General features: G+C 48.4%; 1 protein-coding gene across 2 annotated transcripts in view; it reads left to right on the forward strand.

Annotated features, from left to right (window-relative positions):
• Positions 1-6,338, forward strand: part of NR3C1 (nuclear receptor subfamily 3 group C member 1) — an 85,572-nt gene extending 79,234 nt beyond the window's left edge. For both annotated transcript variants that reach the window (XM_054389329.1, XM_054389330.1), the window contains exons 8-9: positions 3,392-3,549; positions 5,970-6,338. In XM_054389329.1, coding sequence (XP_054245304.1) covers positions 3,392-3,549; positions 5,970-6,122 — 311 coding nt within the window. In that variant the 3' untranslated portion in view covers positions 6,123-6,338. The remainder of the gene's footprint in view (positions 1-3,391; positions 3,550-5,969) is intronic.
• Positions 6,339-18,512: the final 12,174 nt, after the last annotated feature.

Raw genomic sequence — 18,512 nt, forward strand, 5'->3', positions numbered from 1 at the left:
GAAACATCACCTATGAGGGGAGGCTGAGAAGGGTGGAATTGTTCAGCCCAGGGAAGAGAAAGCTCCAGGAAGACCTGGTTTCAGCCTTCCCTTCTAAAAGGGTCTAGAAGAAAGATGGAGAGGGACTTTTATTAGCATGTAGTGATAGGACAAGAGGTGATGGCTGTAAACTGGAAGAGGGGAGGTTTAGATAAGAGGTGAGAAAGAAATTCTTTATTTTGAGGGTAGTGAGACACTGGAACAGGTTTCCCAGAGGTGCTGTGGATATCCCATCATTGGAAGTGTTCAGCATCAAGTTGATTTGGGCTCTGAGCAACCTGATATAGTGGAAGATGTCCTTGCTTGTGGCAGGGCAATGGACTAGATGCTCTTGCCCTTGGGTCCCTTCCAATGCAAACAATTCAATGATTCAGCAACCTACCTCCAACTCAACTGTGGTTTAAAATTGTCTTTAGGTGTCTGATAGCAAATCAAAGTGAAAATGTTCTGCTGGGTACCTGTTCATACAGGGTTAGTGAAGAGGTGTTCAAGGCCAGGTTGGATAAAGCCTTCAGTGACCTGGTCTAGTGGGAGTGGAACTAGATGATCTTTAAGGTTCCTTCCAGCCTAAACCATTCTAGCATTTTGTGACTTCTGCTTTTAGACATTAATGCTGAGGTCTTACAAATTTTGTTCAGAACTTCCTAAGATCAACAGAGAGGCCTAGCTCCAAACTGCAGTTTGAAATGCTTCAAAAATACATAAATCACAAACTGATGGAGGAGTAGAGAAGAGATTGTCCCTGGTTGCACCTCGAGTACTGGGGTCAGTTTGGGGCCACTCATTACAAGAAGGTTGGACTTTGGGAACAATTTCTTCCCCAGAAGGGTTGTCCGGATCTGGCCTAGACTGCCCATGGGCCCACAGGACTGAGGAAGTGGTGAAGCAGTGACTGCAGTTCTTCTGGAGCCTTTGTGCTCCTGCTTGACTGAAGATGGTTTCTGCTTGGCTGTAGTGACAGGGACACGGGGGTGCACGAGAAGTGTCAGTGAGAGCCACAATACACAGAAAGGTTTTTCAGCATAGATTCAGAGAATGGTTTAGGCTGAAGGGAACCTTGAAGATCATCCAGTTCCAACTCCCCTGCCATGGGCAGGGACACTTTCCACTAGACCAAGTGCTCAAGGCCAGGATTAGAAGTTCTAAAAACTGTAGTCAGTTCATCATAGCAAGAGCTCAGCTTTCCTATTGCCAGTCAATAATAGCATCAATTCTAAAGAAATGACACCTTGGTAGCTTTGGGCTTTTCCCAACTGAAAGCAGGAGGCTGGTGCAGCCTGACACTGAGGCCCTGTTGGAGCCCAGGTAATGTGTGTGGGCAGGAGAAGTGCCATGACCAGCTCCTCCCCATGCCTGTTGCCTCGGTGGCCTGGCAAGGGCCAGCACAGCTTTGCCTGCCAAGCCCAGAACTGGGACAAGAGCTCTTTTCAGAGGGAACTTTCAGCTCCGCACTGCCCTGGGCTGTGCAGAACTTGAACCTTCCCCAAAACTGCAGATTTCAAGCAAGTTTCTGAAATCTCTCCCAAAAATTCCTCAAGTGTTTTGGATGTGGTGGAAGCCAACTTTCCTTAGAGAGCTTGGCAATTTCCTTTAAGGAATTTCCATGGCAGAGATGGTGAAGAGGCAACAGTCATGGAATGAAGCCTGTTGATGAGGGAGCTGTGGAAGCCCTGGTGCTAACCAGCTCCTCTGTTGTATTTACTGCTAAAGACAATCAATTCTCTGATGTCTTTCTGAGTACAGACATTGTGTGAGGGGAACATTGTGGACTTCTGCAAGTTGAATAGCTGAAATTTCTGCAGCTTTGTCATCCACAGCTTTAACTTCTATTTATTGTGTTTCTCTGTTAAGTTTCCCAAGAGAGGAGAAGGAGTAGGAGGAGGAGTAAAACAGGAACCCCACGCGGGTCTAGACACGTAGCTGACACATAGACGTAGCTCACACATAGATGTAGCTCACAGACCTCTTCAATTACTGAAGCAACAGCTGACATGTTGTCATCTCCTGTGGAGACAAGGCAGGCAGGATGCTCCAACATCTGACAGATGCTGACAGAGCAGGGAGGGATGGAGTTTTTAGGGAAGGGAAGGTGCTTCAGTGGCTCTTTCTACCTCTCCTGCTTTCAGTTGGCTGTGTCTCAGCTCTCTGTCTTCTCTACCTTCATCTCTTTCTATTCACTTCACCAAGGTAATTAAAGGCTTCAAATCAAGCCTCTTTAAGGACCACAGGAGTCCATATCCCTGATTTCTCCTGATTTGTTTACTAGTCCATGGCCTTTAGAAGGACCATCCCCATAGGAGAACACAGTCACAGGAATTTACCATGGATATCATAGAACAGTTTGGGTTGGAAGGGAGCTGAGAGATCATCTACTTCAACCTGCTGCCATGGGCAGGGATGCCTCTCAACTAGACTTGGTTGCCCAGGGCCTCATCCAACCTGGCCTTGAACACCTCCAGGCAAAGGACATCCACAGCCACTCTGGGCAGCCTATTCCAGAGTCTCACCACCCTCATACTGAAGAACTTCTTCCTAACATCCAATCTAACCCTGCTCTCCCTCAGTTTAAAACCACTCCCCCATGTCCTATTGCTGCAGGACAGCCTTATGAAAAGTCACTCTCCAGCCTTCCTGTAGGATCCCTTCAGGTATTTGAGTCTGAATACAGGCCTCAGTCTCCACATCTTGGGTTCCTAACCCACAGCTCCTCATCTGTCCATGATTCATCCCTGTTCCAAGAAGCTCTATGGAAACACAAGTCCCTCCTGCCTTGGGCAGGCAGCTTGTTGTCTAGTGTCTCTGTTCCTGCCTTGACTGGACAGGTTACTTGATCCGTGTCCGGAGACTTGGAACTCCATGATCTTTCAGGATCCTTTCTGAGCCAAGCCATCCTGTGACCCTGCAAACCAGGTCATCCTGTGATCCAACAAGCCAAGCCATCCTGTGATCTTTGCTCTTTTCTCCCCTCAGCACAGAGAAGTTTTTAATGGAATCTTTCCCTAGGCACTTAAAACCCAGGAGCTCCAGCCCTGGTGGTGCTTCATCAGGGCACTTCCTAGGCTTTGTCTTGTTGCCTCCATGGTCGAGTTCCCTTCCCTCTAATATTTGGGGGTTAACTTTGGATTATTTTATTTTGCCTGTGTATTTCTTAGTCCTGTGCTGTTTGTTAGCCAGTCATCTGACTTGGTTCCTGCTCTCTTCCCTTGTTTCTCCACAGTCATCAAGCCCAAGTTCATTCTGTTCTGTTTTTTTTTTTTTTGCAGTCATTTTGGCGTGACTCTTGTGAGAGAGCTCAAATAACGACTCAGTTCATAGATGTATAATGTCTTAAAGGTTTCTCTCCATGTTGCAGTTCCCAAGGAGGGCCTGAAGAGTCAATCTCTGTTTGAAGAAATCCGTATGACCTACATCAAAGAGCTGGGGAAGGCCATCGTGAAGAGGGAAGGGAACTCCAGCCAGAACTGGCAGCGGTTTTATCAACTGACGAAGCTGTTGGACTCTATGCATGATGTAAGTCCTGAAAGGAAGGCTGGAGGCCTGCCAGATGAATAAGTTGGGGGATCTAACAGTAATCTCTATCCTTGTATTTAAAGGGATAAATGTGGGGTGGGAGGAGGCAGTCGTCGAATCCTAAAATGGTTGGGGTTGGAAGGGACCTCCAAAGGTCGTCTGGTGCAATCCACCTGAAGTGAGCAGGGACAGGACAGCAGTCAGGCTCCTCCACGCTGACTGAAGGCTGAAGAGGTGAATGTGGAGCTTTCAGACTCCTTGTGCAGTGGAATTCTACTGCAATTCCTGTAATGATCAATATAATACCTCAGTGTCTTCAGTTTGTGAAAATGTAGCTCTGAAATGGCAGTATCACAGGATTGTTGTGGCTGGAAGACGTTTCATATCATGGCCCAAGTTACTCCTGGGGAGATCCCCATTGGACTCCAGAAGAAAATGTTTCCTCGTGAGAGCAGTTGGACATTGGAATCATTTCCCAGGGGAACTGGTAGAGTCTACTACACTGAGCTTGACAGGGTGCTGGGCCAGCTCATTTCAACTCTCCTGTTACCCAGAAAGGTTGGGCCAGGTGGTCCTTGGGGTCCCTTCCAACCTGGCATTCTGGAATTCTGTGGGGTTGAGTCTGTGATGATTGAGTCCAACCATTAAAAATGGAGGAACTTGGAAAGTGGGAAGCATTTTGCAGTAGTAGCAGAGATGTGAAGTTTAAAAGCAGGATTACTTTGGAGACAAACTATTGAAGGCCCACTGGAGTGGTTTGAAATGGTGTTAAAATAATGCACCAGTGCTGTTTGTGGGGTTAGCAGGGGTCTGTGCAGGGAATTTCAGGCTGCCTCCTTTTGCTGTGGGTGCTCTAAATTGTGTATGTCTGAGTAGTCTTCAACCTAGATAAGGCAGCAGAAACTTTGAGACCTCAAAATTATTTCTTTTTTGCCTTGTTACCTTACCAAGCACCTGGAAAGATCTCATTAAGCTTCTCCATATGTATGTGATTGATAAGCTAGAATGGGAATTAGACATGAGGATGGAATTAGACATTAGGAGGAAATTAGACATCAGGAAGAAATTGTTCCCCATGAAGGTGATGAGGCACTGGAACATGTTGCCCAGAGAAGCTGTGGAGGCTCCAAGCCTGGCAGTGTTGAAAGCCAGGTTGGATGGGACCTTGAGCAACCTGGTCTAGTGGAAGGTGTCTTTGCCCATGGCAGGGGGTGGGAACCAGCTGATCCTTAAGGTCCCTTCCAACCCAAACCAGTCTGTCATTCTATAAACTGGTACAAAATCTCTTCAGTATTTATAGAATCATAGAATTATTGTGGTTGGAAGATAACTCCAAGATCATTGAGTCCAACCATCAACCTAAGGTCACCATGGGCATTAAACCATTTGGAAAGCCTGGCACAATGCTTCACTTGATTTATATCAAAATGAGGATGACTGTGGATGGGTGCCCCATGTCATACATATCATCTGAGTGGGGTGTGAGGTGTCCCTTGGGTAGGCAGCTGAGCAGTTAGGGAGAAAGAGGGTATGGGTTAATCTGCAGAGAGACCTGGACAGGTTAAATTGATGGGCTGAGGCCAATGGGATGAGGTTTAACAAGACCAAGTGCTGGGTCCTGCACTTTGGTCACAATAACCCCAAGCAATGCCACAGGCTTGGGGCAGAGTGGCTGGAAAGCAACCTCTGGAAAAGGATCTGGAGGTGTTGGTGGATGAGTGGCTGAAGATGAGCCAAGAGTGTGCCCAGGTGGCCAAGAAGGCCAACAGCATCTCGGCCTGGATCAAAACCAGTGTGTCCAACAGGAGCAAGGAGGTGGTTGTGGCTCTGTACTCAGCCCTGGTGAGGCCACAGCTTGAGTCCTGTGTTCGGTTCTGGGTGCCACAGGGTAGGAAAGATACTGAGGTGCTGGTGGGTGTCCAGAGAAGAGCAGTGAGGCTGGTGAGGGGTTTGGAGGGCATCATACAAGGAGTGGGTGAGGGAGCTGGAGTTGTTTAGTGCAGGGAAGAGAAGGCTAAGGGAAGAGCTCATTGCTCTCTGCAGCTCCCTGGAAGGAGGTTGGAGTGAGGTGGGGGTTGGTCTCTTCACCCTAGTATCAGGTCATAGAAGGAGAGGAAATGGCCTGAAATTGTGCTAGGGGAGGTTTAGGTTGAACATGAACAATTTCTTTGCTGCAAGAATGGTCAGGCATTGGAACAGGCTGCCCAGGGAGGTGGTGGAGTCCCCATCCCTGGAGGTGTTGAAGCAATGTGTGGCCATGGCACTTGGGGACATGGTTTAGTGGCCATGGTAGTGTTGGGTTGAAGGTTGGCCTCCATGATCTTGAAGGTTTTTTCCAACCTTAACAATTCTGTGACTGTATGATTGTGTAGTGGTTCTGCCTTATTCATGAGAGTAATGCTTTGCTTTCTCACTCATAGGTGGTTGAAAATCTTCTGAGCTTTTGCTTCCAGACATTTTTGGATAAATCCATGAGTATTGAGTTCCCAGAAATGTTGGCAGAAATCATCAGCAATCAGATACCAAAATACTCAAACGGAAATATCAAGAAGCTGTTGTTTCATCAGAAGTGACTGCCTTAACACAAAAGGGTTGCCTTAAGAAAACGTCAAATGATAGCTTTGGGGTTTTATTGGGGGTTGTTTTTTTGGGGTTGTTTTTTTGTAAAGGTAGAACCTCCAGAACTGGTTCATTTTTGTCCTTGCAGCGATGTTACCTTTTGTAATTATGCACTACAGTGGTTTACAGAGGGCCAAGATTTCGGCGAGCCGAGCGGCGGATTTCTCAACCTTGGGTAAAAAAAAAAAAACATGGGGGAGAAAGGAAAGGAAAAGGAGGCAAAGTGGCCAGAAATTCCCTTCTCTCCCCTTGTGCAACATCCATGGATGCATCAGAACCACCAGTGACGAGATCTGGGGCTGTGTGATGGACTTTCTGCTAATTCATTTCTGCAGTTGGCTGGAGACAGTTTTCTAGGCTGGAGTTTTTCTGTTCTTTATTGGTTTGGGGGTTTTGTTCTTTTGGAGGGTTTTTTGTTTGGGTTTTTTTTATTTTTATTTTTGGAGGGGTTGTATTCTTCTTTTGTTATTTTGGATTTTGGTTGTTGTTTGGGGTGTTTTTTGTTATTTTTGAGGGGGTTTGGGAGTTTTGTTATTTTGGGGGTTTTGTTGTTTGGGGGAGATTTTGTTTGGGGCTTGAGGGGGGGTGGTTGTTTTGTGGAGGTTTTGGGGGTGGTTCTTATTTTGGAGTTTGTTTTACTTTTTGTTGCTTTAGGGTTTTTTTTGTTGTTTGAGGGTTTTTTATTACTTGGGGTTTTTGTTGTTTGGAGATTTTTTTTTGTTGGGTTTTTTGGGAGGGAGTTCTTTTTTATTTCCCTTTTTTTCAGCAAAGTGGTTTGGATTTTTTTTTTTTTTTTGAAGTTAAGGTAGCATTTTGGTTTATGCATGTAACCTGAAGAAAGTTTACAAGTGTATATCAGAAAAGGGAAGTTGTGCCTTTTATAGCTATTACTGTCTGGTTTTAGCAATTTCCTTTAACTTTATATATCCTGAACCTAGGCTGGTTCATTTTTTTTTCCTTACATAATTTTTTTTAAATACTTCAAGATGCCTATTGTACAGCTGGTTTGTTTTGGGTTTGTTTTTTTTTTTTCCTAAGGTGGGGCAGCTCCTAGATTTCCTAAATGACCTCTAGAGAGTAATCCTTGAGTATATTCATGTGAAAATGGGTTGGGCTTTTCTAACCTAAGAGCTTTGAACTGTCCCAAGTGACCATAAAAGATGAGGTGTTTTGGGGTTGGTTTTTGGTTTCTTTTGTTTTTAGTAAGGGCCAGGGTGAGTGAGAGAAGCCTCTCAAAAATCTAATTTAAATAGATGTGAACAAAACTAAATACTTTCGGTATAGGTGCAAAAAGCATTGGATATGCAGATTCCAAGAGAATTAATTAACCCAGTCCTCACTGGATGTAAATGAGCAGGTTATTTTATAGCTTGAAACACAAAAAAAAAACAAAACACACAAAAGCCTGATTTTTTTTTTTTGCATAGAATTGCAACAGCCATAACGCTACGAGTCATGGGCTGCCTTGCTGCCAAGAAGATCAGTCCTGACTGCCCATCAGGAAATTTTCAGGAAAATATGCAGAGCTTAAGAAAAGTTTACTTCTGTGTGGAATTTTCTATTACACTCAAATCTCTCATCCTACAAGTCTCAACAGAAAACAACACACCATGGACTTCAGAGGCAGACCTGTGATGGCGCCCAGTGGTTTGGTTTTCTTCTGTTCTCTCCTACTGCTCCTAACTCTTCTCCTCGGCGAGGCGTTCACCGTGGCCATGGGCAGGGAAGCAGGAGCTGGCTGACTCTCAACGCTGGACCCAGCAGCTCAGGGGCTTGCTGATTCCTCCCAGGCTGGACCCAGCAGCTCAGGGGCTTGCTGATTCCTCCCAAGATGGACCCAGCAGCTCAGGAGCTGGCTGACTCCTCTCAACTCTGGACCCAGCAGCTCAGGAGCTGGCTGACTCTCATGCTGGACCCACCAGCTCCCACCCTGTGGGGTTAGAGACCCATTTTCACATCTCCACCTGCCACCAGCTGCTTCAATCCCCCCCAGCCCCCTTTCCTGGAGAGCAGGAAAGAGCCGCTACTGATTTGCGTGGTCTTAGCGTCGTACCTTGAACTTTTCTGTCTTTGTAAGGCTGCATCCCCTCACACAATTCCCAGCGTGCCATAAGGTTCCCATAGCTCTTGTGAACTACTCCTGGTTGCCATCAAGAACTGTATTTTAAACTGTTTAGAAGCTGTAGTAGCCTTTTCTACCTGCACCTTAACGATTTTCTGTACCTGGAAAATGAGCTATTTACTTAAAGCCACTCTAAAAAAAAAAAAGAAAAAAAAAAAAGAAAAAAAATCTTGATTTTTACTCCAAGTGGCCAGATCCTTTGTGTAATAGAAATAATGAAACAGGTCCTCTGAGAAAAAAAAATACAAAACCTAATATATTTTTGTATTTAGTTAGAGTTTCCAACGTGTATAATCGGTGTTCTCCGCTGATCCGAGACAAGAAGGGAAGGGCTACTGCAGCTTTAAAAAAAAAAAAAAAAGAGAAAAAAAAACAAAATTTATTAAATGATTGTAAAATAGCTTGTATAGTGTATAATAAGGATGATTTTTAGATGACAGATTGCTTTATCATGATACATGTAGTTCTATTTTTTGTAGGGGTCACAAATAGGCTGAATGGTATCACGTCGTGCTTTGTTCTTTTGCCTGGAGGCAGCGCTGAAGATGGCGTCGGTGTCCAGTACCCAAAGAAGTGCTCAGTGCAGAGAGAGGAGAACCTGTGCCCAGTGGACTTTGTGGGGTTGGCTTTGTGCTTAATCACTGTGGAAACAAAACAAACAAACAAACAAAAAAAAAAAAACCAAACGAAGAAGTTGGAACTGGGGCAGGATAGTCCTGTCTAGATGGTTCCCCTTCGGGAGTCACTGCTGCATCACAACCTCTGCTGCCAAAAAGGTGACCAGGGACACGTGTGTGGCACCCACGCCTCCAGCTTTGACCCACACCACCCTGGGGCTGGTTTCACATCCAGCCTCACCCCCCAGCACAGCAAAAACAGCTGTGGAAATCTGGCACTAACATGCAAACTGGGCCCAGCAATATGACTGCAAGCCCTGCCATGTGAGAGAGATGGGGGTGGTCAGGCTTAGGAGAGACCTTATGACCATGGACCAGTACATAAAGGGTGGCTACCAGGAAGATGAAGACTCCCTTTGTACAAGGAGTCCCATGGAAAAGACAAGAGGTGATGAGGACAAGTTACTGCCGGGGAGATTCCCATTGGACTCCAGGAGAAAATGTTCCCTCATGAGAACAGTTGGACACTGGAGTCATCTCCTAAGGGAAGTGGTGGGACCTCTACGTGGGACAGTTTTAAGGCTCAGCTTTACAGGGTGCTGGGCCAGCTGATCTCAGCTCTCCTGTTACTTAGGACCAGATGATCCTTGGGGTCCCTTCCAACCTGGCATTCTGGGATTCTGTGATCTGTAAATGCAGAGCTGGGCTGGCACAATGCACTGAGACCTTCGTGTCCTCAGCAAAAGGTTGTTTCCAAACAGGAAACTAAACTTTCACCCTTTTCTAAATGTCTTTTTGATTGTTACAGCTTTTAAGAGGAACATTTCCTATATTGAGTGCTTGGGAGTGAAATATCTTTAATAAACAAGAAGGAATCATTCTCCTCTCTCTGATCTGTAAAGGACAAGGTGGAGCTCAGGGTTTAATTCCAACTCTCAGCCCAATTCAATGAAAACATTGAATCATAGAATCACAGAATGGTTTGGGTTGGACCTTAATGATTATCCAGTTCTAACCCCTACCATGGTTGGAACTGGGTGCCTCCTGCTAGACCACTTTACTCAAGGCTCATCAACCTCCCTTTGAAGGCTTCCAGGCTTGGAGCCTCTACAGCTTCTCTGGGCAAACTGTTTGAGTGTCTCACCAGCCTCCTGGGCCTCAAGGCTGTGTCCAACCTGGTCTAGTGGAAGGTGACCCCTTGGAGATACAGACAGGAGTTTGGTACCATCTGCTTGCAGGAGGAAAACTGAGTTTGCTTTTAGAGGGTGATTTTAAGAGTTGCACCCCTGGGGGTATCAGGATATGGTTTAGTGGTCATGGTAATGGGGTTATAGTTGGACTTGATGATCTTAAAGGTCTTCTCCAACCTTACTGAGTCTCTGATTCTATTGTGTGGGTGAGTGGCTGGGGGTGTGGGTACCTCCAGGTGTCCAAACATTCGATTTGGCCACGCAAAGATCCAACGCTTCCCTTTTTGGCCAGCAGAGAAGTGACTGCAGTGAGCACAAGTCCTCACCACCCTGGTAGCACAGGAGAGGCTCTCTACCCCTTGTTGTCTGTTTGCCTGTAGATTCAGTTTTAGTTTGTGGATTTAAGGAAAAACAAGAGGAGACTCTGATGCTAGAAGGAAGCAATCGTCCTGTGCGTGCTGTTGAGTTTCAACTCCCCCTTTCCCCCTCCCTGGTGCTTCTGTAGGCAGTGAGAAGTCTGTGTGTGTGTGTGTGTCCTTAGTCCTTGTAGCAGTGGGTAGAATCTGCACTCTGGATAAAGCAGGGAGAATTCTGACTTGGTCTCTTAGTGCCTTATCACAAAGTGCATGCATCCGAGGAACGGCCGCGCCGCAGCTCCCCCACGCCTGCTGGGACCGGCGCTGGGAATGGCCTTAGGTGGGAGCGGGGATGGAGAGGGAGGGAGCTGCCTGGGCATGGTCCCAGTGACAGCCATGGGGGATTAGGAGGGGAGGGAGGGATGGGGAGAAGGTGCCAACTGAAGCTGAGAAATGACCTTGCCGTTCTGAGAAGAGAAAGGTAGCAAAAGAGGAGGAAGTGCCTGGATGAACGTCAGCCAGATCCTGTGTCCCATCTTCAGCAAGCGAGGACTTCAGGGTTGGACCCTAGAGCCAGGTTGTAAGCAAGTGATGGAGAAGCTCCATCCTTAGTCCAGTCTGCAACCAGGTGTTGCTGAGCCATCCATCTTAACATAGGAACCAAATTTTCAGGATGGGGTCAGGGCCTTTCTTGCCCCCAACTCCTCGTTCCCTGAGGAAAAGGCTGTGTGTATGAAAAAAATATATCCCCTGTCCCCCTCCCCACCCCTTCCAGACTAACCCACCCCTCCCCCATAACACATAGAGTCAGCAATGTGTCATTATTCTATTTTGTATATTAAAGGGTATATACTGGGGACAAATTGTATATCATACCTGTGTATGGCATTATTAAAAAAGATGAAAAAAAAAAAAAGTTAAAAAAAAAGCAAAAATCATTATTTTTATCACAGTAATTTTAAACAGCATAAAAAATTTAAAAAAATCAAAACCATTAAAAAAATGAAACCAGTGACTCCTGTTTCAAAAAAACAAGTTGTAGTTTTTTATTCATGCTGAATCATTCTCTAGTCTGCTGAGTCTGTAGTTGGTTTTGGTTTTGTTTTGGTTTTTTTCACCTCCTCAGTGAAATGTTGGACTGTAAAAGCTTGTGTGGAATTGTTGAACATTTATTTTTTCATTTGAATTTTTTTTTTCCTTCTTGCTGTTCTGGGTAAAATACAAAAAAAAAAAAAAAAGCCACACATCTGTACAGAAGTTGCAGTAAATGTCAGTCATTTACAGCAATGCTGAAGAATGGACAGAAAACCATATAATAAAATTCTGCTTTTTTCATTAAATGGCTTCAAAAGGCTTCTGGGGACTTGCTTGGCTGGGTACTGGGGAAGGGTTGGGTCTGACAGTGGAGTCGTTGGGCTGTTTGTGGGTTGTAGGTGGCACCAAACTCAGCAGTTTGAAGGATGGGATGGGTGCTGTCCAGGTGGACCTGGAGAGGTGGGCTGAGGAGAACCTCAGGAGGCTCAGTAAGGCAAAGTCCTGCACCTAGGTCGGGGTAGCCCTTGCTGTCAATCCAGGCTGGGAGATGATGAGAGTGAGGGCAGCCCCTGCAGAGAAGGATTTCGGGATGCTGGGTGAGAAGCTGGACATGAGCCAGCAATGGGCACTGGCAGCCCAGAAGGCAAATGGCAGCCTGGGCTGCATCAAAAGCAGTGTGGGCAGCAGACAGAGGGAGATGATTCTGCCAAAAAGTTAGTGAAGGAAGGCAAACAACACAAAGATCTGGGTGTTCATGCTGTAGCTTCCCCTTTCCCAGCCCTGTTTGTCCTCCCACCTATTTACGGTGTGATTTCAGCTTAAAATATTATAGCAGTAAGAAAAGAGGATGGTGGTGGCTCTCCTGTCCCCAGCCACCCTCCTTCCCAGCTGAGGTCCCAGCGTGGTGATAGAGCACTCCTGAAGGGGCTGTGGTTGCTCCATGGGTCTTGTGGCTGCCCCTCAGTCACCTTTGAACCCTCCTTTTGGAGATGGGATGCAAACTGCAAAAGTGTCTCCTAAAGGAGCTGTGCTGAGACCCCCTTCTGTGCCAGGGTGCTAAAAAAAAAAAAAAAAAAAAAAAAAAAAAAAAAAAAAAACGTTCAATTTGGTGCTTTCACAGCCCTGAAACAACAAACACTGCCCTGAGATTCCCTTCCTGCTGTGTCACCATCTGAGTTTTTAAACAGCAAAATATCATCAATAAATAAAAAGGAGGGAGGGTGGTTTGTTTGTTTGTTTGTTTGGTTTTTTTAACCCTTAACACAGCTCCTGCTTCAGCCCTCCCAGAACAGCAGCCTGAGCTTCCTACTTTGATCAAATCTCCTTTCACTCACCCCCAAATGCCACCCTCCCTGCAGGGAGTGATACCTTGGACTTAGAGGAATTGCACTTGGTCCTTTCCAAGTTGGATGGCTGGAGATTGGGGTCAGAGGAGCACAGGGTTTGTGCTAACTCAGATTATTTGTGAAGCTGTTAGGGGACGATGCTGTAAGAAGTTAAATCAGACACTGAGATGAAATCACTGCTTTATGGCCAAGGTACCAACTCCACAGAGCACAGCAGTTCTGAGCTGGCTTCACTTTCCAACCAAAAATCCAAGTGCTGAAGGAACTGGAGTTGTTCAGCCTGGAAAAGGGCTGAGGGGAGACCTCATCATGCTCTATAACTCCCGAACGGAGGTTGGAGTAGGGGGGGGAATAGGGGGGGGAGGGGAGGTCTCTTCTCTCTAGCATCAGGTGATAGAAGCAGAGCAAACGGCCTGAAATTGTGCCAGGGGAAGTTTAGATTGGAAATGAGGAACAATTCCCTTGCTGCAAGAGTGGTCAGGCATTGGAACAAGCTGCCTGGGGAGGTGGTGGAGTCCCCATCCCTGGAGGTGTTCAAGAAACCTGTGGCCATGGCACCTAGGGACATGGTTTAGTGGCCAGGGTGGTGCTGGGTTGAAGGCTGGACTGAGTGATCTCAGAGGGCTTTTCCAACCCAAACCATTCTATGGTTCTGTTACATTTACAAAATCATTGACATCAAGAGTCTCTGTGCTATAGGTGGCACAAACCCAGAGCCCACCTCCTGGCAGGGTCCCTGCATCTCCCCTGGGCACCCTTCCCCCAGTGCTTACCCTTGCTTGGAGCATGTCTGGGTGGACATGGTGTTCTTCTGCCCTGTCAGGCTGGGTTTGGGATGTGGGGCTGAGCTGCAGGGACACAGGCAGCTCCTCTCAGCTCCCACCCTGTTCTGCACAGCTTGCTTGGGCTTCCCTCTTCCAGAAAATCCGGATGGAGCCCAGCAGGAGGCTGCTGTCGGTGGGGGTTGCTTTGTTCAGAGCATCCCAATGAAGCCATGGCATTTCAGCCTGCTTTGGAAACAGTGCCAGCACCACAGGCCCTTTTTTACAGTTTTAGCATTTGGGGTTTGCCAGCTCCAGCACTCCTGACTTTGTGTTTGCCCCTGGGACAGCCCAGGACACGCTGAGCCGTGCCCCTGCCCCAGCACTGCTTGGTTGTGCTCTGGGCACACGCAGCTTCGCTGCAGAAAGCCCCAAAGTACTGGAATTTTACAGAGGAAAAAATATAAATGAATGCTCCTTGGCCTTCCAGTTCCTTGTTATCCCACAGCAGGCTCCAAGCCCTTCCCAGCACTGGGGCTTTTGCCAAGCTCCCGTTGGGGGCCTGGCCTTGGAGGGCACCCAGGACTCCGCAGGTTCTGCCGTGCTGCCGTAGGGATCCCAACTGTTTCAAGCCCATGAATCCAAGATTTAGTCACTGCTGCCTCCCTCAGATCTGGCTGCTTCTTCCTTCCTGGGGGGCTTCTTTCTGCTGGTAGTGGTGCCCTGTCCCCTTGAACCACTGAGAAGCTCAGTGCTGGTCCCCAGGCTCCCACCCCTCACACTGTTCTGCCACTTAGACCCAATCCCAAGGGAGTCCCAGGGGCTCCCAGGCACCTCTAAACCTGGTGTGCTGGCCCACCCCACCAGCTCCCATGCTGTGTGTGCCCTGGCTGGCTCCAGCACCCCTCTGGTCATCTAGCCACTGCCTGAGCCCAGCTCTCCTCTGGACGTCCTCCAGCTCTGGGAGGTGACAACTGAAGCTTTGATGGCTTATTGCCTGTGGAATGGTGACAAGAGAAACAGCTTGCTGTGTCTGACCAAGCTTAAGGGTGTCTCCCGCTGCCTCTTGGCATTGCCCAGGCAGAGGATCTGTGGGACTGACCCCCCAGGAACAAGTCTTCCTGCCTGTCCAGCTTCTGAGCCCCTGTGCTGCAGTAGAAGCTGTCCTCATCCAGGCACACGTGCAGCAGAGACCTTCCACGAGCACCTCTGGGGACCACTGTCAGGGCAGATGCCAGGTGAAGCCATGGAGCAGACCCAGGCAGCTGTTTTCCCTCCAACCATGCACCCTGTGAGCATCCATCACCTACAAATCAGTACATACCTGGTGCTGGACCGTGAGGCCAACTCCACTTCCTTGGGCTCACACAAGTTTGGTTTGTTTCCTCATCAAGACCACTGAAAAGTTCATTTATTGGTGGACCTGAAATGATGACACATGGGATGTTCACTTTAAACCAAACCAGTGTCAATGGACAGCCTGTCAAAGTGTGACTGGAAGGACAAAAACCAGAGGAACCTTCTGAAGGAGATTAGAGGTTTGTTGAGCTGATGGAATGGCTGCTAGAAATTTGTTTTGGAGCAAACTGGAGAAGTGGTGGTGGGGAGCAAACCACAGATGGTAGGGGTTGGAAGGAACCTCTGGAAATCATCCAGTCCAACCCCCCCTGCCAAGGCAGGGTCACCTAGAAAAGGTCACACAGAAACACATCCAGGTGGCTTTGGAATGTCTCCAGAGAAGGAGACTCCACCGGGCAGCCTGCTCCAGGGCTTCACCATCCTTAAATTAAAGTTCCTCCTCATGTTTAGATGGAACTTCTGGTGTTCAAGTTTGTGCCTGCTGCCCCTTGTCCTGTCACTGGGCACCACTGGGAAAGGCCTGGTCCCATCCTGCTCCTGACACCCACCCTTTCAGGACTGATCAGCATTGATGAGATTCCCCTCAGGATACTCTTCTCCAGACTAAAAAGCCTCAAATCTTTCAGCAAATGTTCTTCTTTACTACCCCATAGGCCTGGCACAGCTCCAAGGGGTAATTAAGGATATTCTCTAAGGTCACAACAGGGAATTTAAAGTTTAAAAACTAACAAGTAAGTGGAATCCTTCTAATTATGGACTCTGTTGAACCAAGAGCAAACCACAGGAGAAGGTGGATGGGAAAGTGCTGACACAGCTTCTGCTATGGCCACTAATTGCATTGCTAATGAGATGGGACAGGGGCTGGACTTTCTGCCTGAGGTGATCCAGGCTGAGCAAAGTGGTCCATTGTGCCCAGGGAAGTGCAGTGGGCACGACTGGCACTGAGTGGAGCCACCACTGCAGGAGCTGAGCCAGAGGGGGACTTGGATCCTCTCCCAGGCTGCTGCCAAACGCAGCTTCTGCTGCCTCCAGCAGCTCCATAAATCCAGCCTTGAGGATTTTTTGTCTCTCCTAGCCCTGGCTGGGAGGCTTTTGGGTTTGGCTCAAGTGGGATGGGTCTCTGTTTGAGGAAGAGTGAGCGTGAGCAGGCTGCACGTGGGGCAGCTTGTCCTGCTCCACCACAGCTCCTCTGCTCTGCCCTCCTGGGGCCAGGCCATGGTGGGAAGAGTTGTGGCCTGCAGGGAGGTAATGAGCATGAACCTGACCATAGTAGAGTTCCATCTAAGCATGAGGAAGAACTTCTTTAATTTAATTTAAGGGTACTGGAGTCCTGGAGCAGGCTTCCCAGAGAGGTTGTGGAGTCTCCATCTCTGGGGTCATTCCATACCCACCTGGCCCCCTCTGCTGGGAGGCTGGGCAGAGAGAGTTGGGGTTGTTCAGCCTGGAGAAGAGAAGGCTCCAGGGAGACATTCTGGGGGCCTTTCAGTGCTTAAAGGGGCCAAGCAGAAAGCTGGAGACAGACTTTTGGGCAAAGAGGGAGATTCAGGCTGGAGAGAAAGGAGGAATGTTTGGCACCAAGGGTGGTGAGAGCCTGACCCAGGTTGCCCAGGGAGGTAGGAGATGCCTCATCCCTGGAACCATTGCAGGTGAGGTTGTTTGGGGATCAAAGCAACTGCTTTAGTTGAAGATGTCCCTCTGCAGTCCCCCTTTCTCCCTTCTCTCCACTCTGAATCTCCCTCTGTTAGTTTCAAGCCACCACCCCCTGTCCTGTCACCACAGACCCTGCCATAAGATCATGGAGGGCCAAGCCTGCTGTCCCCATCCCCCATGGATGCCACCAGCCCCATCCCATCTGCAGCTGTTCTCCTGCAAGAAGCAAACCTCACTCAAACCCCAGCATTTTTAATTCCTCATTTCTATTTGTTTTTCCTTCCTTTTTGGCTGGCAGGAGGAGCTTCTGTAGCTGAGCCCCAGCAGAGCTGCACGTGTTCCTACCACACACACCAAAAGCACTTTCCCACAAGGCTCAAACCAGAACAATTAACCACAAAATATCAATTAAAGAAAAAAAAAAATCCAACCAACCCAACCCAGCACTTGGCAAACCAGAAGGAACTTGCTGGACGCTGCCTCCAGACCCTCCCTCTTCTGGAGAGATGCTCCCCAGCTTGGGTCAAAGCCTGCCCTGCTCTGGGGTGATGGCTTGGTGGGACCATGGGGAGCCCACCCTGGGGACCAGAGCTGCTCAGGGAGTTGGTGCTCCCTGCTCTGGCCATCAGCTGGCTCCCATCGCAGCCGCCCACGGCCTCTGGGATTTGCTGAGCATAATGGGTCTGAAAAAGCTGAAAGCTGTTGGGCTAAAAATATCCTCAGTGTTGCTGGGGAAATAAATAATCAACACAAGAGTGATTAGGAGCTCCTGGTGTCATTGGTTCTCCTGAGCAGGGCTGGAGGGCCTGGTCCTGGCTGTTTCAGAGGAGCAGGCAGTGCAGGTAGCAGACCAACAACTGCTTAAACGCAAATAAAACCACCACCAGCAACAGCCCCAGCCAACCTCAAACAGAAATAAAAACAAAATAGAAAAATATTGTTGAAATAAAACAAATAAAACAAAGGCAGGAGCAGGCCAGGAGAAGCAGGGGCAGTTCCCAGCCCCAGCAAGATTTCTGATCGACTGCAACTGCAGCAAAATTATGAAGCTTTAAAAGAGCAAAAGAGATGAAAAAGGGAACATTTGCCAACCCTCCCCCTGCCTGCAGCTCCATGCTGGGAGCCAGAACCAAGGGGAGAAGGCAGAGATCTGCTCCTGCAGCCACCCTGGCACCTCCCCAAACCCTCCACACGAGCCTGAGCCCAGGCAGATGCAGGTGCCACTGAGATAAAGCCTGGGCAGAGGTGCCACTGAGCCTGACCCCCCCAGGCAGAGGTGCCACTGAGATAAAGCCTGGGCAGAGGTGCCACCGAGCCTGACCCCCAGGCAGAGGTGCCACTGAGCCAGAACCCAGAGGTGCCACTGAGCCAGAGCCCAGAGGTGCCACCAGCCTAGCAAGGAGGACCCAGCCCAGCAGGGTGCTGCAATGGGGCTGGCTGGGGGCCAGGACAGTGGCTCTGCCTGGGGAGCAAGTTCTTGGTAAACAAGATTAGAAGGAGCTTGTTTGCACAGGAGCTGCCCTAGCAGCAGCTGGAAATACGAGTTCAGCCCCAACCCCACAAGCACCTCCTGCAGCAGCCATGGCAGGTCCCAGCTGGTTGGGCTGTGGGGCCATGGGATGTCACCAGGAATCTCTGCTGGGGTTAAAGCCAACCAAAGTGGGAAGGTGAGCACCAAACCCCCGTGCCACAGGGACGCTCATACTGGGGGTGCTGCCTTTACTATGACTCCCAGCCCAGATGTTCTGCAGCTCATCCGTGGTGTCACTTTTATTGCTCACCACTTCTGTTTGGTTTGGAAAAGCCCTCTAAGATCAAGTCCAACTATCAACCTACCACCACCATGGCCACTAAACCACGTCTCAAAGTGCCATGTCCACACATTTCTTGAACACCTCCCGGGATGGT

The sequence above is a fragment of the Indicator indicator genome, chromosome 18 (genome assembly GCF_027791375.1).
Source record: "Indicator indicator isolate 239-I01 chromosome 18, UM_Iind_1.1, whole genome shotgun sequence".
NCBI lineage: Eukaryota > Metazoa > Chordata > Aves > Piciformes > Indicatoridae > Indicator > Indicator indicator.